Source organism: Castanea sativa, chromosome 6 (genome assembly GCF_040712315.1).
Source record: "Castanea sativa cultivar Marrone di Chiusa Pesio chromosome 6, ASM4071231v1".
Classification (NCBI taxonomy): domain Eukaryota; kingdom Viridiplantae; phylum Streptophyta; class Magnoliopsida; order Fagales; family Fagaceae; genus Castanea; species Castanea sativa.
The window spans coordinates 51,423,505-51,446,527 of record NC_134018.1 but is presented as its reverse complement, the minus strand read 5'-3'; the positions used below and the strand labels follow the sequence as shown (position 1 = coordinate 51,446,527).

The 23,023-nt window shown below is 31.7% G+C and overlaps 1 protein-coding gene and 1 long non-coding RNA gene across 2 annotated transcripts; both read right to left on the bottom strand.

Annotated features, from left to right (window-relative positions):
• Positions 1 to 3,777: 3,777 nt before the first annotated feature.
• On the bottom strand, positions 3,778 to 10,641 carry LOC142641372 (uncharacterized). The gene is made up of 6 exons (XR_012845391.1): positions 10,194 to 10,641; positions 9,900 to 10,096; positions 7,618 to 7,687; positions 6,681 to 6,801; positions 4,814 to 5,119; positions 3,778 to 4,281 (listed from the first exon to the last, which is right to left on the bottom strand). It is a non-coding gene; the product is annotated as an uncharacterized LOC142641372 (long non-coding RNA).
• Positions 10,642 to 10,705: 64 nt separating this feature from the next.
• On the bottom strand, positions 10,706 to 22,826 carry LOC142640153 (putative serine/threonine-protein kinase PBL8). The gene is made up of 4 exons (XM_075814244.1): positions 22,632 to 22,826; positions 22,287 to 22,517; positions 21,870 to 21,953; positions 10,706 to 11,239 (listed from the first exon to the last, which is right to left on the bottom strand). The coding sequence occupies exons 1-4, from the start codon at positions 22,824 to 22,826 to the stop codon at positions 10,706 to 10,708; spliced, it is 1,044 nt and encodes a 347-aa protein (XP_075670359.1).
• Between the last annotated feature and the right edge of the window lie 197 nt (positions 22,827 to 23,023).

The window sequence follows — 23,023 nt, the reverse complement described above, 5'->3', positions numbered from 1 at the left end:
TTCTTCTTCTTTGTCTCTCTTTCTTTCTTTTGGTTGTCAACCATTTACTTGGGCCTTGTATAAATAGTTATTATTTAACTAATTTTTTAATGGCAACTCTTTTGGTTTTACGGTTTATTTTTTTGAAATTTAATACATAGTTGACCATTTAAATGGACTGTTGGGCATAACATAAGATTAATTTAAATGAGCTGAATGTTTTAGTCATGACTTCTTTTTTAGCTTTGAGCAACCTTGAGCCCCAACATAATATACGTGCATGTATTGCCAATTTGTCACAAGCCCACAAGTTCTTATATTATAATAATTGTAAGTGCACAATTGCACCTAGACCCAAAGACAATTACGGGCTCAGGCCCAATGAGCCTTAAACAATAAAATTTGTAGAGTGTGGGCTTGAAACCTAGGTTAGAGGTACTGAGAACTTGATAACAGGCTAAAAGTTACAAACACTTGCAAATAACAAATGATAATTGCAAATAGACCTCCTCGGACGTAAGCCGAGGACTACTTCTGTATTATTTCTCTTTCTCTCTTAGAAGTTACAATTCTTAATTTCTTTCTTTGTTTCCGACCCCCCCTTTCTCTGGCGTTCATCCCCCTTAAATACTTCTTTTTCTGATGCTTTATCCACGTGTTGCTCCAACCCCCTCCCCCCTAGATATTTCTTTTCTTAGTACCTTTGAATAGTGACCAGAAGTTTCAGTTCTACTGTTCAGGGGTCAATTCCCCATTAATGCGGCCAGGGAGGTAGGTGCAGAGTCTTTAATGTGGTGGTGGCAGCCTTTTCTTTTGGTATTTTTCTAACACCGGTGTACCTCGAAGATTCATGGTTTCCCCCTTTAACCATTAGTCTTTCTAGAGCTGTGCCTTGACCTTCATAATGAAGTTTTGAGTTCTCTTGGATCTGTCCGAGGAGAAGTTCGCCCTCGGCTGTATCCTCAGACCCTCGGCGTATGGGCCAATTCGCAGAGTTAACAAATTCTTAACTCTGGAGCAAGTCGGCCCTCCATTCTACAGTCCAAAGGCTCGTATGTCCCCTTGGGTCCTTTTACTCCCCACAATAATTATTATACTATTATAATTATTATTATTGAGGTTTTACTAATTAACATATAAATAAATAAATACTATATCTATATTTGCTTAAGATTTGATATTTTTTATTTAATTTGTAAAAATTATGATATGAAAAATATATTTGAAATTTGGATTTTTATTTTAATTCTACTATTTTGGTTAATTTTTCAATTTTTATTAATTTAATATTTTTATATATTTAAATTAATTATGATGTCATAACGGTTCGACTCCGGTTCAACCTTGGTTCGACCTCAAAAACCTTGAACCTCTCCTATTACAGTTCAATGAACGGTCTGAGTTTCAAAACTATGGATATATGCACATATTTTACCACTCATTACAAACGTTACTATTCATTAGATGCAAATGTTTGATTATATTCAACTACCCAAATTAATTTCAACTTTTCGTTTTCTTCTTTCTAATTTCAAGTAATTGTTAAAATTGAAATTTTTAACTTTTCATCTTCCTATTCTAAAAAAAAAAAAAAAAAACTCTTCTTCTCTTCCTATCTCCTCTCTCTTTCTTCTTTATCTTCCTAGTTCCTACTACTTTTTACTTTACCGTTAAATTTCTTTCATCATTTCATTTCTTATATATTGACTCTTCTTCTCCTCATCTTATTTTGTATAAATTTGATATTATTTATTCCATTCAATTCATATTTTTTCCACACAAAAACTGTGAGTACTCTCTCTCTCTCTCTCTCTCTCTCTCTCTCTCTCTCTCTCTCTCTCTCTCTCTCTCTCTCTCTCTCTCTCTCTCTATGTATGCTCTTTCTTATAGCTCTAATTTAGGTTGATGGTTTATTTATTTATTTAATTTCTGTGTTGTAATTTTTATATTTCCCATCACAAATCACTCTTATAGCTTTAGTTGAATTTTGATTTGAGTTAATATGTAGTTCTTTTTTAAATAGAATTTTGAGTTTATACATGACTACGAATTTGAATGTGCCTACCAATAGACTTCCGTTAAACAAAAATATATTGACAATGTTTTTAGCTTCATATACTTCCTTGGTAATATGAATTTGAGAAAGAAAAAATGGTAGGCAAAGGATGTATGATCTTTTATAATCTCTTGTGTCTTGAAAAAAGTGGAGGGCCCATTAGCCTGCCTTCTGCTGGAATTTTGTATAGAAAGCATTTTGCTATAAGTTTATTGACTTTTTGTTATTTTTATTTTGGTCATTTTATTACAAATAATTAGCATCTCTACCATCAAATTTTTAGTTAATTTGAACTTTCTTGGTAAGGTTCTACTTTGCGTAGTTGATTATCTTTACTGAAAATGCTAAAAAGAGAATAAGATAAAATATAATTTACTCTATAGCATCATTATGCTATTAATGTTTTTATGTATAGATACTTAAGGAATTTTTTCTTTTTGCATTTTATTTTATTTTATATTTCCACTTTATGATATATGATTTATTGATAATGATCTATTGCATAGTTATCTTTATTTACTTTTTCACTTAGTTTCCATGCGAGGAAGAAAGAGATGTGAATCTATGTTTTGGAGAAAAATATACCTATAAGAGTTGAATCGCATACATCTATATAGTAATAAACAAAGTATATATAGTTACAATTTGGTCTAATAGTTCTCACACTATCAATTAAAAAAAAAAATTATTGCATTGAGTTTCCATACATATCTCGCTATATATAATACATGACTATAAAAAAAAACTTATAATTTCAAATATAATTTCAAATAACACATATTGAATTTTTAAAAATATACAATCAAATATATTAATTCAATAATTATTCAATACAAATGAATCATATCAAATTTTCCCACGCATCGCGTAGGTCTACGACTAGTTTGTTATAATTTAGAAGTCCTGCTTGAGAGACCTAACACCAAAACGGCACAACATCCACCTAAAAGGCACAACATCCAAACCTTTCTTACTTGAACCATCAAACTCTAATTTGCAGTAACTAAAACAGAATGTACAAATTCTTTGAAATATCACATATTTCTAAATTACAACTATACTTTTACACAATAAACATGATAAACAAATTAAACTGATCAAATAAGTTCATCCAAATGCACAGTTTGTTTTCCATTGCAAATGAAACAAGTGTTTTCTGCGTATCATTTATTTTTTAGTGTTGCATATATGTATTAGTATGTCCCTTTTTGGCTTTAAACCGTTCAAATTAACAATAGCAGTAACAGTTACAACCAATTACATATATTTGCTTCACACAACAATAAGTTATAGCAGTATTAGTTACAAGCAATAACATATATTTGCTTCATACAATGACGACTATCCACTGACACTACAACAAATCAGACTTTTTTCAAGGGTCAAAACCCCTAAAAAAAGTATTAAAAAACCTTGAAAGAAGTTATTTTAAGAGTCCAACTGACCCTTGATAACCTTTGAAACATATACCGTCGAAAAATAAATTTTGAGAGCCTTCATGACCCTCAAAACAAGTGCTCTAATCTTATTTTGAGGGTCAAGAGACCCTTAAATAACCTTTTACCAAGGTTTAAAAGATTTATATTTACAACCCTTGATAAATAAAGTTATTTAAGGGGTCTCTTGACCCTCAAAATAAGATTTTATTTTATTTATAAAAAAAAACCACAATCATGCACAATATATATATATATTCATGTTGAAACTACCATATTGAAGAAGCATATTAGTGCAAATAGATATCAAAAGAAAAATGTCACCCAATTGCAACTATTAGGAACCAAAGCTTAAATATCAAATTGAAGTTACAAAATTTTGAAAAATACATTTTTTTTTTTTTCAATCCACTTCAATAGTTTCAGCATTTCTCAACAATAAGATGTGGTTACTAACACATCTTGTCCTACAATAATTAACACCAACACCCAATCAGGTAACTGAAGAACTAATTTGGAACATAAACTAAGCTGACACACCACTTGTAGCAGATTCAGTAGCTGGGTCTTTTTGGCTTCAATTGCACGTCTTTGCAATGTGGACTCCATTTCAGGTTCAAATCCTCCATCCACATCTAGAACTGTCGATGACATCCATCTTTCAGCAGAGCAATTTGAAGAGAAAGGCATATTTGAGCAAGCACCATTCCTATATGTCTAGTAGCATACAAATTTATTATTTTCTTCCCCTTCCCTTCTTGGTTGGCTGTGCATCTATTTGTTCCTTCCCAGTAACTTCTACTACATCCACTGCACAATGAGAAAGTAGAACAGGTTTTAGTTAGTACAACTTGCGATCACAAACCATAATCAAAATCAATGATAAAATATACAAAATAAAATAAAGTACTTGGTGATCTTAAGCTCTAAGGATAATGGATCAATCCCTATACTAGGATTCTTATCCATCACCTTAAGACTAACAAACAGTGAGCTTTAAGCTTATTCTCAACTAATCAGCTCTATGATATTTCAAACAGCCCATGAAATATTCAGTAATTAAAACTATTGGCGCGATATTTCTTCAGTATACAATCGTAAAAATCTTAAGGGAACAATTGCATATTCATCTTAATTTTTTAGATGAAAGTCAGAGAGCTTCTACACCATTTATGAGAAGTGAGCAGGTAAACAGACAGAGATGAGAGATTAAAATTATAAACTACTTACATTAACTTCAGCATGATGATCTATTAACTTCAGCATGTAAATAGCTCAACAAGTCATTCCAAATTTATCCAATAGGACTAAAACAATCACTAGCTTGAGTTAATCTTCATACCTTAGTGATCACTACTAGATTGGGCTGATTGCGAGGTGATATAACTGAACATTTGCATCATCATATTGTCATAATGTGCTCTTTGTTCAGCCATTTGACTAGCTTGTTGTTCCTCAAAATGTCTTCTTTGTTCTGCCATTTGAATAGCTTGTTGTTCGAGCATGCTTTTGAGGTGCTTTACTTCTCCTTTCAACTCTGCATCAGCCTCTGTTCGTTTGTGTTCAGATTCTAAGCGTTTCTGTTCAGATTCTTGGAGTCGCTTCTTAGATCTTGGGCTGCATGAATTCTATATCACTACTCCACTCTCTGTCAAGTCAAGATTGCATGAAATCAGATAGGTCATTCCCTATAGTTTATGCATATTGAACAAGATGGAACTATCTAGTATGTTTAGTCTTCTATGCTTCTACATGCTCAGCTACTTGGATGTCACTCCTCCCCCTCCACTCCCCTTTTCTTTTTCAGATTTCAACACTTTCAGCATCTTACAGAAACCAAAAAATGGGAGTACTTATATAAAAAATGAAAAACAAAACAAGAACGCACATTTAATTTAAATGGTTCCTACTACCTCATTATGGTGCAATTACTAGCCTACCCCTCCTCTACTTGCACTCATGGATGCCACCCCAACAATCGCTTTACCTTACTTTGATGCCCCATTACTCTTACGTCTAGTTTTAACGGCACTAATATTGCTAAATCCATATCTTTACTTCCTAGTATTCTATACCAAAAAACCTGCTTAGCCCCAAAATGATCTCATAAAACGTTAGCTTGAATAAATAAAAAATGGAAGTTACAAAGATATTCCATTCATGTGATCACACAACAATCAATATTTACTTACATTTGACAAAATTCAGTAAAACAGCACTAGACCTTTAGCTAAAAATAAACGAAAACATAATGAAGATTCCACAACAAGTTTCATTAGATGAGGGTTTTTGTTTTCTTATTTTCTTGCTTTCCCACCCAAACATTCTCCATCATCTTCCCAAAAGGGGAAATTACATTGAATATAACACACACACAAAGACGAGTAAAAGGTGGAAGGCTGTGGCTAGTCCCAAGGAGAGGTGGGGGGGAGTACAAGTGTAAACCCTTTTTTTTTATTGGTAGGTGGGGGGGAGTCCCAAGGAATGGTGTGACATTGACACGTCAATGTGAAATTTGTTCATGTGTAAAGAATACAACAAAAGTCGTACACCCACCATATGACTTGGTAAAAGGTTGTGGTCCAAGCAGGTCCAAGATAAGCAAAGCATTCAAGTGGCTATTGGGAAATGACAATTTGCTTGCCCCCATCAGCTTGTAACAAAATCTCATAAAAAGAAAACCAAGTTGCACATGTATCATGTATGATTTTACTGAATTACGAGTCATTTTGCTTTCCTGTATATCTAGCTTTGTCGTAATTACCAAAAATTCCACCAAATCAAACCTTATTATATTCAAAAGTCAAATTTTCCATAATAATTATACTGGCCATGCCTGCCCAAATCTGAATTGAAGCAGACAGAGAGCTCCACAAATCTAAAAAGCTTGATTTCAATGTAGATTGTGCTTTGTATAATGATTAAAATCCACAAAAAATAAGACCCAATAAATAAAGAACAAAGTATGTATTCACTATTCAGCACCTTAAGTTACATACATTTGGGTCCTACATGCATATGTATATGTATATATAATTATATATATATATATAGAGAGAGAGAGAGAGAGAGAGAGAGAGAGAGAGTGAGAGAAAACTAGAAGTGTATATCTTTTCATTACACATCATGCTTATCCTCCAATTCAACGTTAACAATGTGATTAGTTGTTCCTCTACCCATTATGAGTATTTGAAAAAGATTTGACTAACCTTATATAGCGTGTCCAATATAAGAAGATCCAACTGTAGTTGAGTATTGGTTTCCATTGTAGTTGGCCAATGGTCACATTTCATTTGTAACTTCAACTTGAACCCAAGCATGACAGGATGTCTTGGCAGACAAGGGCAATACATTGTGGGAAGAAAGATATATGGTTAACCACAAAAAAAATGTACAGAGTACATACAAATAGTTCAAGAAATTTTGAGAAAATAGGAAAGAGAGGGTGAGGGAGATACTAAGGATAAAGCTGCAAAAATACCCAATAGGTAATGTGTCAGAGTTCCAACATTCCATCAATTAAAAGAAACAAACCGAGAGAGTGAGAGAGAGCCGAGGCTCTCAACTCTTACCTAACTGACACCAAGTTACCAACATCTAAGCCAATGGCTAGAGATATTATCATATTATCAAATATTACTATGATTAAACAGCTAAGAGGCATGGACACCCCAAAATCACTGGCATGTTCATGTCGGACATGTGCTACACAGACACGCTGAGGACACTCCTGCATGCATGTCCTTCGTGTGCTAGGAGGAAAAGATTTATTTGATTTTAATAGTTTTTAGTTAAATTTGTGTGTGTACTTATTTTATTTATTTGTTGAATTACCACAGAATACATTAAAATTTCTATGCTTTGATTTTATAAAATAAATTGACCCTCGCGTGTTTATGCATATGCATTACTACTGTTTAACTAAGAAGTATAGACATGGAAATGACATGAACTAGAGAAACATCAATTCCTGAAAAATTAGAACATCGGCAGGGATATGACAATTAATTGATTAATATCTTTAGGTATATTTCATTTATTTTTAGGCATATTTTATATGAAAAAAAACCACAAAATAAAAATTCTGTCCCACTAAATGGAAAGAAAAGAGGAGAGTACTAAGGAATGGTGGAGCAAGCATCTTACCAGACAAGTATGTTTTCTTGACGGATGAATATCAATGGAGTGTACAATCCCAGAAGTTGTTCCTTGAGTCCTGCAATATTATTACCACAAAATTTCCATATGCATATCATTTGAGATAGTATGGACAACTTTCTTAATTCTTAAGGGTAAATTAATAAGCACGAGGTCAAAGAATGAATTGTCCTTCAGCATATTTCTATTTATGGAGTTAATACACTTTAAAATACATAGATTTTGTTCAGATGTGGTAAAATTATATGTTTGAATAAAACTCAGATTTCCACCTGTGAAAGGTTAGAAAAGATGCAATCAAGTCATTTAGAATACATATTTACACAAACAAACTGTGAAATAGACACTACAATAACAAAAGGTCAAAGAAAAATTGTTTTAACCAAATCAGATGCCTAATACCACCAACAATGCCTTGTACAAAATGACCTTTCACTAATGAATTGATCAAAGGCAATCTTATATATATTCAAAAGAGGAGAGGCATCAAATGTACAAAAAGACCACTTGAAACACTCCTAAAGAATAACAAAGCAGGATTCAAAAGATTTATGAAATCAAGATTAGGCAATGAAGTGATGCTACCCAAAGTGGCCATCCACTCATAAAATGATCTAAGCAAAAATTGTTTGATATTATGATCTGGGGGTTCAACACCATCAAACATTTATTTGTTCTTCTCTAGCAAGATTGTCCACAGAACACAAAGAAGAGTTGTTGCTTTCCAAATCTTTTTGACTGAAATGGCAGGGAAATTTGTTTGGCCAAAACTGCAGAAACTGGAGCATGAGCTTTGGCATAACCCAAGATACGCCAAATAAAGTAAACACAAACAACCAGATATCTTGTGCCACCGATGCTTGCTCATGAAGCCACTAACCAGTAAAGCTTCGTCCATGAAGCAAATAAACCTAAACAAAATACTGAAACCACGATTGTCATATCAAGAATGCAAATTCTCTTCCAACATCTGGTATATAAAATTTTTACCATCCGACTCCAAAAGTAATATCTTTATATATGCCTCAATATTTGAAGATTATAGTCTTATAATGAAATATCTTGCAATGAGCTTCCTCTTTCATGAAATTTGAATTCTTATTGATTCCTCCACAGATACTGAAATGGTTCAACCAATGAATTACTACCTAATGACTTACATGGTCAATACCAATCAATACCACCGAAATGTTAAATGCATAAATCAAATGCAAATTGTTAGCCATCTGTGGAAGAAAAAAATGACTCCAAAAATTTGGGCCATAGCAGGGACCAATTTGTAAGCAAAAATGAGACAATGGCTATCAACCCAGCCCAAATTTTAGGTCCTCATTTATTTTTAGGTTTCCACTGTTCTAATAATAACCAAACAAATAGCCAAGAACCTTGTAGCTCAACTAGTTGGCACCTTCCAACAGAAACATCCAGGATTCAAATCTTCCTCCCCCAACTATTGAATTATCAAAAAATAATAATAACAACTAAACAAATAGGAGCATGCAGCAAATGAGCACGCTAACTTATGACTAGGACAATCTTAAGAATACCCATCCAACATCCTTAAATATTTGGTTCTTTTACTTATTTGATACAGAAAATTATCAATTTAGGCCAATGTTTTTTTCTTCATTTTCAACAATTACAATTTTAAGTTCTGAATCACTAAAACAGTCAGCTTTCCTAAAAGTACCGTCCCAATTTTCATACATACACGCGCAAATTAACAATTTAAAAGCTATATAAACTATAATGTAGCAATTTCAAATACTTAATATGAGCCAGCATCCACTAGATGAATTGATGCAATTTCTATTAATTCATTCATAGCCTATGAGCATGTCTTCTATGTCCAACCAAGTGAGAACCCAAAAAGCCTGCGCTTAGAAAATTTCCCATAACTAAACCCAACCTCAACCTTAGTCAACCGACTGCAACAATCACACACACCACACATTAAACACAAAAACGACACACACATACAGTGCAAATGATAAAACAGAGTATGAAGTAACAAAAATAATTCTATGGATTTTCTAAACGAAAATTGAATCTGATCACATAAACAAGGAAAATATGGTCAGATGTAAATTTCTGCTAAAGAAATTCAAATGCGATTGTCCGTAATTGAAGTTGAAAGACAGAAAAATTGATAATAAAGTGCGATTGTCCGTAATTAAAGTTCTACTAGGTAATTTCCAAATTCAATTTTTTTTTCTCGGGAAACAAACACAGAGAGAGAGAGAGAGAGAGAGAGAGAGAGAGAGAGAGACCTGTAATCAGACAAAAGGGCGGAGGAGAAAGCTCTGACTATCAACGGCAGGTCGTCGCCGAAGATAGGATCGCCTACGATTGCGCCTCAACCTATCGTTGGACGTGATCGAAATTAGGGTTTCCAAGTCGCCGATCGGCAATTGACACCGAAGATTCACCGATGAGCCACAGAACTCTCCGAGCTTCATCATCAACTCTGTAACAACAACAAGAAAAAAAAAATTGATTAATTATTCACAAAAAACCAAACGAATTCACAAAAATCGAATCTGAAAATGGAAGAGCACGCAAACCTGTGAAAGAAATAGAGCGATCGACGGCGAGGACACGTGTCAGGCCACCGGCGTAACGAAGAGTGCCGTCGGTGTAGCGAGGAATTTGATGGTCTTCGTGTTTTTGCTGTTGTTGGACTCCATGAAAGCTTTTGAAAGTTCGAGAGAGAGAGAGAGAGAGAGAGTTTTTTAGGGAGGATGGTTGAACAAAATGAAAATGGGTTTTCTAAGAGAGTGAGCAAAGATTTTATTCAAAAATTGGTTTTATGAATTCTGAGTTTTTGAGGGAGAGAGACTTTATTTCGAGGGTTTTGAAACATTTGGATATCTTTTATTAAGGGTTGTGTTAGAATTTTGTTGAAGAATGTAAAATTTGGAGGCAGTAATTACCCGGATTTTAGTTTTTTAGTTTATTTCAAGGGTTTTGATGACTATTGCAATAAAATTAGTCAGATAATAATTAGTGTGCCAGTTTGTTAACGTTTGTTTCAACTATTTTTAGTGAACCCTTGGAAAAAGTGGGTTGAAACAAGTCATGTTTCTTGTAGTGTGAGTAAGGCTATAAGCAGGTTTCCTATTATTTCTGCAACTCCAGTACACAAGATAGCTTCACGTTCTGCCTGTCTCTCCATTAAAACAAATTCATTATGAATTTTTTTATATTCTTCCACAATTGGGGCAAGCTCCTTAAGAACTTGACTCATGCTGGGACGCTTTTTTGGGTCTTCCTCCGTGCACTTGCAAGACAATGCCAAAACTCTCATAGCAGAGTTTCTACACCCAGATGTGCCTTTAAGGTTGGGGTCCATAATCTGTGCGAGCTTGGTTTCGTCTCCAGATACAGAAGATTTGATCCACTCCACTAGATTCCTCTCACTCTTAGGCCTATTAACGTCGAAAGCAGGCTTGCCAGTGATTATTTCCAGCAGAATAACACCAAAACTGTATACATTGTCCGTGGATTTGATCTTATTAAGAGGATCAACTTCTGGAGTCGTATAGCCCATGAAACTCCAATCAAGTTGTCCAGCACTTTGAGTACTGTTTTGCATCTCAGTCTCTGCAAACTGTTTCACACATATAGAAAATGTATTAGTTTCAGTTACAAATTTGCACAAGCTTAATGAGTACAATATTTAGTTTAAGGATAATGAGTGTACAATATTTGTTATCTAGATCTTGGTTGAAGTTTCTCAACATAAAATACATATAAAGTAAAGATTATATGGTGCATTCATTTAAGCTATACCAACAGACAATAAAAAAGAGAGGTTGAATATTATATACTACAAAAAATTTGAGTTATAACAGTGGTCTTTTTTGTAGCGCTTACAAAAAATGCTACTAAAGCGGGTTTATAGTAGCAGATTTTCAAATGCTACTATAAATCTCTTTGTAGCAGTGGCTTTTTTGTAACCACTACAATATACTTTGTTTTTTGTAGCGGTCTCTCAACTGCTATAATATACTTTACTTTTTGTGTTTTTATAGGTTTTTTTTAAATACAAAACTACAATAATTTTATTTTTTTTGTAGCAATTTTCCAATAGCTACAATATATTTTATTTTTTGTTCTTCTATAGGTTTTTCCTAAATACAAAACTACAAAGTTTTGTCCTTTTGTTTTTATTATATATATATATATATATATATATATATATATATATATATATATATATATATAAAATCCAATGTAGAAAACTTATCTCCAGAATGTCCATAACTAGAGAAATAATTTTTTAAAATTTTCAAAATGAACAATATACCCCTAGACCTCCAAATTTACAAAATATATTAGGAATGATTAAAATGAACAAAACAAAAATCCCTAAAATCACAAAATAATAAAAATACCCCCCAAAGTATTACTACTATTATCTATTGGTTTAAATTGTGAAGATGTTTATCCTTGGCAATCTTAGTGTGGTGTCAAACACCTATTGAAAATTCCATAATTTCCTAACTCATTTTAGTGGCATATAATATATAAAGTGACATATAATATATATATATATATATATATATATATATATATATATATATATATATGTGTGTGTGTGTGTGTGTGTGTGTGTGGGGGGGGGGTGAACAAACATTTTATTATTTATTCTATGTGATTAGAAAGATTACTAATAGAATAAATATGTTTATTTTGTTATATTAATTATTTTAAGCATAATGAATTTTTAATATCATTGTTCTAATATTTATACGAAAAACAATTGATTTTTTTTATATGTGAGAAACAATTGGTTTGAAATATGATATTTTTGCTCAAATTAAGTTTTTTTTTTTTTTTTTTGCAAAAATTGAAACAATGTCCAACAAAAAGGAGAAAAATAAATTTAGTTACACACAATCAAGAATGTAAAAAAAAAAAAAACAATTAAAGGATATTTGCATTTTTTTTTAGTAGGCATGAAACATGCCTATCTATATTAGCCACTATATCATGCAATTTTCAATTTGTAAACACACACACATATAATAAAATTACTAAACTATACTTACTGTCTTTCTATTTTGTATATAAAATAACTAAATATTACAATTTTTTTATTTGAATAATTATTGAAATAATTTTTTTTATAAATTGATTGTTGGGATGAGAGATTTGAGCCTTGGATGTTTCTGTTGGAAATGTGCCAACCAATTAATTTACAAGATTCTTGGAGAAAACTAATAATAAGAAATGAGAAGAGCATAAATTCCAAGCTATTGGACCATGTATAATGCTATTTATGTATTAGTCTAATAAAAATTTTGAAAATAAAATGGCTCATACACCATGGCAATAGTAGCTGAGAAAATATTATTTTAAATCCACAATTTAAATATCGCAAGTAATAATATTGTTTTAGATCCAAAATAGTCACTAGACACATTACAATAAAAACAATATAGATAGACTGGTACTTAAGCAAGGATAAACTAATTAGGCAAGCTATAATTAAAACTAATGCCATAATATTCTCTTCCTTTGAAAGGATTAATCACCAAGAATCATTCCCTCTCGTGGAAGTGGCTTGATTTCAACATTAAGCCCAACCTGTTTTTTTGCCATATTTATTTAGAAAAATATCCATATAGATAAGTATCAACACAAATCACATATTCATTATACACAAATCCAACAAGAAATTATAGCATATCATCACTAACAGAATTTCTAAGATAAAGAACTGATGTAATGCTCAAAGAACTGTTGTAAGCCTCATCTTTGAGATAAAGAACTGATGTAATGCTTAAAGAGGCTACCTGAAAAGTTTAAAAAGTCAATTGGGTATAGAATAAGTGATCAAGAAGAAAAATAAAATATATTATGCTCATACAATGCACGACTTCTAATTTAATTGAGAAAATATAAAATAAATAAATAAAATTTGACACTTAAAAAACATAAACTTGAACTGTTATAAATAAATAATTTTAAACTTATACTAACATTTTTCTTAAATTTAAGACCCCTACACCTTTGAAGAGTTGTAGAAGACAACTATATATAGTTTATCTATGACATTCAAACATCTAAATTTAGATGTTTATAGACATATAATGTTGTTTCTGTAAAAAAAAGGCATACCATATATTTCAAAAGAAAGAATTGCATACTCGTATATATGACATATATTTCTAATAAAGTACTCAAAAAAAAAAATATATATATATATATATCTAATAAAGGCCTCCACAAATGTATCCAAAAAGAAAACAGAGTGACAGAAATACATACCTATAACAATAATAGATAGGATAGGTAGAAGATACAACATTGTCTTGAGGATTTGGGGGTGATGAGTCTGACTACATAAAAGAAAATAGAGAATGTATAAAATTTTCTATCTAGGAATTATAAGAGAATGTAATTAATGGTGGAGAGAAAAAGTTGATATATGAAGATACAAAGGTAGAGTTTAAAGTTTATATATATTACAAGAAAGTTGAAGTAGCCGTGTGTCAGTGAAAATAAAAAAGAAGTTGATAAACTTCAGTAGATAACCTTCTATCCATCTATCAAAAAAAACTTCTATCCTTTACTAAAAAGAAGCATAATAGATTAACCAAAATAGGGAGAAAAAGTGAAGGGAAAAAATAAAAGAAAAGTATTAGAAATGAATAAACACGAAGGAAAAAATAATTACAAAAAAATATTAGAAACATTTTTTTTTTAATAATCCTCAATATATATATATATATTGGAGAAACACACACACACACACACACATATATATATATATATATATATTAGGCTTTTGTGTCTATCCAAATTGTTTTTTTGGCCTATGAGAAGTCTATTTCTATCCAAAGAAGAGATTGATATATTATTATTAAATTATAAAGTTTTGTGTTTATCAAACTTTATCCAAAGAGGTGATAAAGTAGTAGATGGAATCCTGATAATAACAAATAATTTACAAACTTAAAAATTCTACAATTTGGTGAATTCATTTGGCACAACCACAGCTTTTAAGCCCAACTTTTATTATATAGTATATGATATGATATGATATTGTGAACAAATAAATTTAGCTCTCAAGACTATAAAATAGATGGAAAAAATTGAGTATGTTACCAAATTTATCCAGCTAAGAAAAAAATCCTAAGAATATGAGGAAAATAAATTTATTTTTGAAATCTCCTTTAAAAAAAATAGTGAATAACGAATTTTTTAATAATAAATGAGGGTACAACTATGGTTTTTTGAAATTAAAACCATTTATATTGACCATTATAAAAATATAATAATATTATAATTAGTTATTTTGATTAAAATTACTCATATAAAGTAAATAATAACATAACTATATGAAGGTTGGCAAATTCTATTGTTCAAACTCCATTGTTCTTATTTCCCTTAAAAAAAAATCCATTGACCTCATTGTTGATTTATTGTCATGGGTTTGGACCATAGTGAGGCCAAGTGCAACTAGGAATGACAAAAATTGCCCGACCCGCAAGTACCCGACCCGACCATAATGGGCGGGTTTTACCTGACCTGCAAAGCAAACAGAGCGAGTTTGGGTTTTAAAAACCCAACCCGTAGTGGGTTAGAGTCGGGTGCGAGTATTATGCATACTGACCCTGAACTCGACCCTTATACATATATAATATTAAAAAAAATTTAAAACCCTAACTTTCTCATTTCTCTATTTCACTTCCCTAACCCTAATCACTCTCTCAGTTGACTCCCTCTCCCTCACTCTTACTCTCAGCCGCCTCCCTCTCCCTCACTCTCACTCTCACTTGCTGCTGCCACTCACTCCTCCACCATGCCGCCCACTCTCACTTATTGCCGCCGCCTCCCTCTCCCTAACTCTCAGCTGCCCTCACTCTCACTTTCTTATAAAATCTCAATTGAAGAATGACCCTAATCACCATTTTTGTGATGTATTCACTTGGCAAGGATTGGTACAGTAGAGAGCTTGTGGGGACCTTCATGGGGGTGTTGGATGATTACGATTTGGGTCTTTGTTGGAATGGGCTGAGCCAGAATTTTTTCGCAGAGACACACTATGTTGGGTCTACTGCACTTTCAGCAAATGGGTCACCACGATTGTGGTGGTTTTGATTCGGCCTTGATTGAAAAAATGAGGGTTTTTTTTTTTTTTTTTGAGTTTCCAAGTGTTTTGTGGTTCTGATTTTGGAGTGTTTTAGTGTTTTACTTTTTATTTATTTATTATTTCTTCTTGAACTGTATTTAGGTTTGTGATAGGATTTGTGTTTGAATTTTTTCTTTTGAAAGGAAAATCATAAATTTGAAAGGGAACTCATAAATCTGAAAATCATAAATTAGGAAAACATAAAATTGATTTTTATTTTTATTTTTAAGATTAGGTCATGGATTGGGCCAAGGATTAGGGACTTTAGATTAGGTTCTGAAGCAGCAAGGCAAGGCCCAAAAGGGCGGGTTTTGGGGTTAAAAAAACCCGTTTAGTTAACAGGGCAAGAACGAGTACCAAAATCAATATTTGGAAAGACAATCGGCTCCCACTTTCTCTTGGTCAAAGATTAATCTTTCCACGTTCTATTCTACCCTAGGAAGCACGAACATAGGTACGAGTACAACACACAAGGGCGAAACTAGATATTTTATTTGGGGCAACAACAAGCTCCCACCTTCTCATGGTCAATGAGTAATCTTCCCACGTTATATTCTAGCCTAAGAAGCGCGGACATAGGTACAATTGTGACACATAAGGGCGGAACTAGGAATTTTCCTTTAGGGGGCCGAGCTATAATACCGATACATTACACACACACACACGAGGTTGAAAATAACTTATTATCTTCTAGCTAGACTCTAGTGATTAAATAAATGTTGTTTAGTTTGATATGAGATATGTACCAAAAAAAAAAAAAAACTCGGTATCTTCAAAATATATAGAATAAAACTCAATAATGATATTTCATACAATAATATTCATCTATTATCATATACATAATAAATTCTTAAAATTTTCATTTGCAATATAAATTACTAAGCTATCTATCAAAGTGAATAAAAAAGTTCCAATAAAACCAAAGAAGTCTTCAAATTATAAACCAATGCTTTAAGTGCATTGTTGAGAAAAAAGTGAAATTATTTTTAAAAAAGAAACTAATAAAAAATACATGAATTCTATAATTACTAGGACTGTTACTCTGCTAGTCAATTATTTTTTGTTGTATCATTGTTTGATAACTTAATTTCTTTTTTTTGGGGGGGGGGGGGGAGTGGGGTAGTGCAAATGTAGTTCCACCCCTAATGACACGGCGACACCTAATATAGCATGAAACAATGGGTAAGGCACGGTATGACACCTAAAACGACACGGGTATGACACTTCAAATGAAGTGTCCATACTTCCTAGATTTTACATGTTGAAGCTACAATAGCTGATTTAATTTATTCAACCTCCAATCCACCAAGATGGAAAGAATTTCTCATTAATTCTATTTTCTACCCCTTTTAAGCTTCAGTTATCAAGTCTATCCCTTCGAATGCTAAATACCTCAAGACTCTCTAGTTTGGACGAGTAATAGATCATGATTTTTTTTTTAGGGGTCAAAAATGCATATTCTCAATCATATATAAGAAACTAAACCTCGGACCTGCTCAGAGAGGGCATTATTCTCAATCACTACTTGAATTACACCTCTCTATTACTCTAGGCACCTCGGCCTTAGACTTGGACTTAGCTTAGCATTACACTTAAATTGTTTTCCCACTCTCTATAGAAAATTTATTGTTTGGGCTTGATTTGAAGGACAATGCATCATTGTTCTTAGTGAGCTTGGGCCATCAATCTCTGAGTACTTACAAAAAATATAAAGAAATAATTAAATTTTAAATATAATTTCATTAATTTGTTATTATAAAAATACAAAAATAATAAAGCATATAAAAGCTATTGAAATTATAATTAATCCTTCAGGACTATTGGTTATAATGAGAATGAATAAGTACCTTGCAAGTATACAACATAATGATTAATGCTAAATATATTATTTATAATAAAATGTAATATATAAGATTTTGTATTTTATTGATAGGTGTCATGAACTATTTTAATTTACCAAATTCTTTAAATTGTAATTAATTACTATAGTTTTCCTTTTCTTAACTGAGCCAATAGCTCAACTTATTGGTCATCATTTTGGACACAAAGGATCTTTGATAAGACAGGTTCGAATCCTGGTTGAAAATTTTACAACCTCCTTTTTTTTCTTTTTTCTTTTTTCCATAAACGTGTGTGTTTGTTTAGAAAAAAAAAAAAAAAAAAAAAAAAAAAAAAAAAAAAACTGTTTAAAACTAGACATTCAGCACAAAAAAAAAAGGTGAATTAAAGTGGCAGTGTGGCATACGCATGTGGAAGGGTGAATTAACCCAACGGCTTAGCTTATCTTGTTTTTTTTTTTTTTTTTTAGAAATCCTTTTCTTGGTTTCTAATAGTTTAAGATTTAGCCGCCTCTTTATCTTTAATTCTTTATCTCAAAATTTTAGTTGCCGCTCCCATTAAAAATATTTTTTAGTTGCCGCCATGTTTTTAAAAAAAACCTTTAGCCCCTCATAATCACTTTGATAAAAAATAAAGGAGTTTCTAGTTACCTAAAAAAGCAAAGGAGAATACAAGAAGTTTCTAATCTCATTAAGAACCAATAATAATAATAATAATAATAATAAAATAAAAGCCTCTTGCAGAAGGAAATCAAGGAATCATACCAAGAACCCACGGGTGAGTCTCTCTTTCTTTCTCTATCACATCACCAGTTTTCTTAATCTCTAGTATTTTTTACATTTGAGAGTTTGCTATTTTCTCCAAATCTAATCTCCAGTATTTTTTTTATAGTTTTCTTTTAGAGTTTTCTCCAAATCTAATAGAGTGAAGATTAAATAGTGACTGCATGTGGTTTTTAACTATTACTCCCCAGGTAAACATCATGATTTATATAAAGTATTATGCATTTGTTATTAAATAAATAAATAAAATAGTATATAACATATAAATAAAATAAGCTTATTAAATTTATAAAAATATACAATATATATTATAAAAAATAAAATAATATTAATTAGTTATTTGATTAGATTTTTTATGCATTTCATGATTTGTTGAGACTTAGCATTTTTTGAAGGCGTTGAGACTTAGCATGTATATTAATAAAATGAGTAATGAATGAATTGAGACTTAGCTTTGACTTTGAATATGTGCATGTGATTCTTGATTTTCATGAATCTATACTAATTTAATCTAATATCAGTGAAAATTATTCTTTTTTCCTAATTAATTACTAAAATTTTTTGTAAAAATAAAAAAAAAACCAAAATGTCTTTTTGGGACACCAAAAAATACAATGAACAATTCTAGGAGCCTAATACAACTATTTGGCACACCTAACAACAATTTTTAGACTATGATCATTATCCTCTCACACTAATTTACTCTCAAAATTTTAGTTGGAACCCATTAGTTTTTTTTTTCCATGAATATTATCACAGTTCCATTGGGGACTTTTGTTGGGCACCTATAAAACCTTAAATAATGCATAACTTTGAAGAGAGAGAACATAGGTAAAGATCCAATGCACCATAATAACCAACTGGTATAATATAATAATCTTAATAAATTAAGTGATTTTTAGTTTCAAGAGTTGAGTCATTTAACTAAAATTAAATTTTCCCTCTTTTTAAAAGGTTGTCATTTGTTCATAGAGTTTTTAACAGTATTCTATGGGTAGTGTGCTCTTGCTTTTTCAAACATTAATTTTATTTGCAAACATATGTGAGTAATTATCTATAGTAAATTTTCAAATAAATATGACAATGAAATGGTTTGATTTAGTTGAGGTTGAAAATCAATCCCAACCATGAGGTCCATCACATGACTCATCAACACATAATTAATCATATGACATATCACGACCTGATCATTCACTTGACCCATCAACTAATCAATCAAGGGCTCTATTAGAGACTCACCCTCAAGTTGATGACTATTCATATGGAGAATATATGGAAGTAAAATTTCAAATTACAAGTAGCCATGAATATGATTACTTATGTTTGTAGTCCTTGTAGCATATAACACATTATTATAAGTACGATTGTGTTGTTGACTACTCCTTTTTTTTTTTGTGCATAAACAATGATGCAGGTATATATATGATACTTGGAGTAACAAGTATGTATGACATATGGAGTTTGCCCCTAAAAATAAGGTTAAGTTGTCTTTTGATCATTATTTCCAACCTGCTGAACATGAACGTTGTAGGCTTAGTCAATTTATAAGATTGTTGCAAGGAAGCCACACTTATGTCCTATTAACGTTCTTAGTTGGCGTACAATGCCAAATGACTACAAAGAAAATTGTTGGAATATCATTGAGGTATTAAAATTTTAGTGACATATATTATACTTCTTTCCAGAATTTCAATGCTTCTAACATTTTTTTTTTTTGAAGAAAAAATGCTTCTACATAGTGGTTATGGTTTTTTATATGTATTTGTGTTTCAGTATTGCAAGTTGGATAATCAAGCGTCATACTTTAAAGAGATTGGGTGATTAATGAAGGAATTGGAAGCATGCTTTGAAAGAAAAGCATTTTGATAAGTCAAAAACTGCAACACAAGTAGTGGCTAAGGCTCCAAATATGGTAAATCGTCAAGATTATTCTGAGCTTGTTGACTCTTGGTTTAGAGGTAATACAATAAAAATAATGCATATGAGAAGATATGTATTTGTCATCATTTGACTATATAATTTTTACTAATGCAAATATATGGTTTATTGTATTCCAGGAAATTAAGACAATACATTGGAATATAAAAGGAGACCAAGTTTTATTGCTAGAGTGACTTTTGGCGTACTTCGAAGGGAATATTTATAGTCTTAGTTTTTATTGTAGGTTGTCTACAATTATTTTATCCTTGTCTATCTTAAGTACCAAAAAATATCGTTTATACTTTTATTTGGCTATTTGCGATTCCAAACTTCGAATTGTAAAGTTTTATATCTTCATTTGGATCAATATTATTAACTATTTGCAATAATTTTATTACTTTGAGTTTTGAAATTGTGGATTTTAATAACATTCCAAACATGTTATAGCACCGTTGTATAAAACTGCTGTTAAAGAATATCTAGTAGTAATTCACAAATCTGCTATTAAAAATAATTCATGCTAGAAATAAGAGCTTTATACTAATATTTTTAATTTTGTTTAGCAGCGGTTTATAGAATTGCTGCTAAAGAATCTACAGCAGCAATTACATGACTGCTGGTATAAATAATTAATTCCAAAAGGAAGACCCTATGTACTAGCGGTTTTTTAACTCTCTAGAAGCAGTTCTATGAATTGTTGCTAAATAATTTATAGTAGCAGTTACATAACTATTGGTACAAATAATTAATTCCAAAAGGAAGGGTCGTATGTACTAGTGGTTTTTAATTATCTAGCAACAGTTCATAGAATTGCTGCTAAAGAATCTATAGCAGCAGTTACATAACCGTTGGTATAAATAATTAATTCCAAAAGGTAAGGCTATGTGTACTAGCAGTTTTTAATTCTCTAGTAGCAGTTCTATGAACTGCAGCTATAGATGTTATCTATACCAACGATTCCTAAAACCGCTGCTATAACCTATAGTGACCTATAGCGACGGGAACTTAATAGCGGTTATTCAAATTGTAGCAGTGGTTTAGAAAACTGCTGGTATAGACCTAATTGACTTTTAACAGCAGTTTTTAATAGTTTTAGTAGTGGTTACAACCGCTACTAAAAATCAAGTTTTTTGTAGTATCTTGCTAAAAATAAGTATAAAATATATATATATATATATTTCGAGTCATTCTAAATTAAGAAGTTGGTTGGGACGGGCACTTGCAAATGGAAGGGATATGAGGGGATTGTCCCTTACCAATTCTCTCTATAGGAAATGGATCTATGATTTTAAATGACGTGACATATTGTTAGACATTAAAAATAAAATTTTAACCTTGATATTTCTCAAATTCTTTCAAAATTAATAAGATCTTTATTTATTTTTATATATTGTTTTACAACCACTGAGTTGACATGTTATGATTGATATATAATAAAAGTGTTATTAATTTCTAGCTCCAACATTAATCATATGTTTTTATAATCAATTTCACAGAGAAGAAAAAAAAGTATCATATCAAATAAAAATCAAACTTGCAGATATTTATATACTTACTGTAGCAACTGCCTGGTCAAAAAGTTTGCCTTTCAGATTTTCATCAATGACAATGGAAGAAGATTTGAAACTCCTTAATACTATCTGTTTCAAAAAAGAAAAAATGCATATCATAACTGTTAGGGTTACGATAGGTTAGTGTTGAGAAATCCAAGTCAAAACACAATTTAATGTAATTGTGTTGTAAAGTTTCTTATCGTCCAAGATGAAGTGAAGATTTATTTTGAAGACACAAGTAAACAGCTCATGAATCTGCTGAGAAAAGAGGAAAGTCTGCCCTTCACATGTTAAATGGGCCTTTGAATAATTGACGTAATTAATCTACTTGGGTGATCTTATAATTTAATTGGGGTCAAAATACCACAGTCCAACAAGGAAAACATACACGTATGCTACTAATAATAACAATTGATATACCTGATGATCATGAAAATACGCTAAAGCCCTGGCAGCAGCTTGTACAATAATGAGTCTTTTTACCCAAGACAGTAACAAGTCGGACAGAAAGTAACTAAGGCTCCCAATGCATATACCTTCTCCTACCACAAATCTGACACCCCCTGAAAGGCAATATCCTACCAAGTTTGGAAGGTTTTGGTGCTTCATTGCTGCAATAGTGTTTAATTCTTTCACCCAAGAATGATCACTCTGAAAAATAAAATTATGGGATCGATTCAGATAGATATATGTAAGAAAATAGATGAAAAGTTATACATGTTAAAGATGAAGAAGAAGATGGTGCAAGAAAAAAAAGTTACAAACCTTGGCTTTAAGTACATGTCCTTGAATCTGTTGGATAAGGACGGGTGTACTTTTCCCACTTATTTTGATGGTGCCTCTGTAGAAGGCACCAAATTCACCCTCTCCAATCTTGTAAGAGGATTTGAAACCTTTTGTTGCTTTCTCCAAGTCCGAGAGATTGAATTGAATTAGATTATGACCAGGTGATTGCTCCATTGCACACACAGAATACTTTGGTGATCAAAGAATTGGGAGAGAGATCGACACAGCACAGGCAAGAGAGCAATGTGAAAGAGCGAGTGGTATCTTGAGAGTTATAGTGCAAAGCTTAAGCCCCCCAACAACAAATTCTGTTCAAACTAAGACGTGCTCCCACAAAATCTGTCCACTGCTTGGAAACAGCGTACAAACAA

What these genes read in the sequence shown, in the direction of transcription:
- LOC142640153 (XM_075814244.1), bottom strand. Translation starts at nt 22,826, where the DNA reads ATGGAGCAATCACCTGGTCATAATCTAATTCAATTCAATCTCTCGGAC. An exon ending in GACATGTACTTAAAGCCAAG is followed by an intron (nt 22,518 to 22,631) that starts GTTTGTAACTTT and finishes TTTATTTTTCAG; the next exon opens with AGTGATCATTCTTGGGTGAA. An exon ending in CGTATTTTCATGATCATCAG is followed by an intron (nt 21,954 to 22,286) that starts GTATATCAATTG and finishes TTTTTGAAACAG; the next exon opens with ATAGTATTAAGGAGTTTCAA.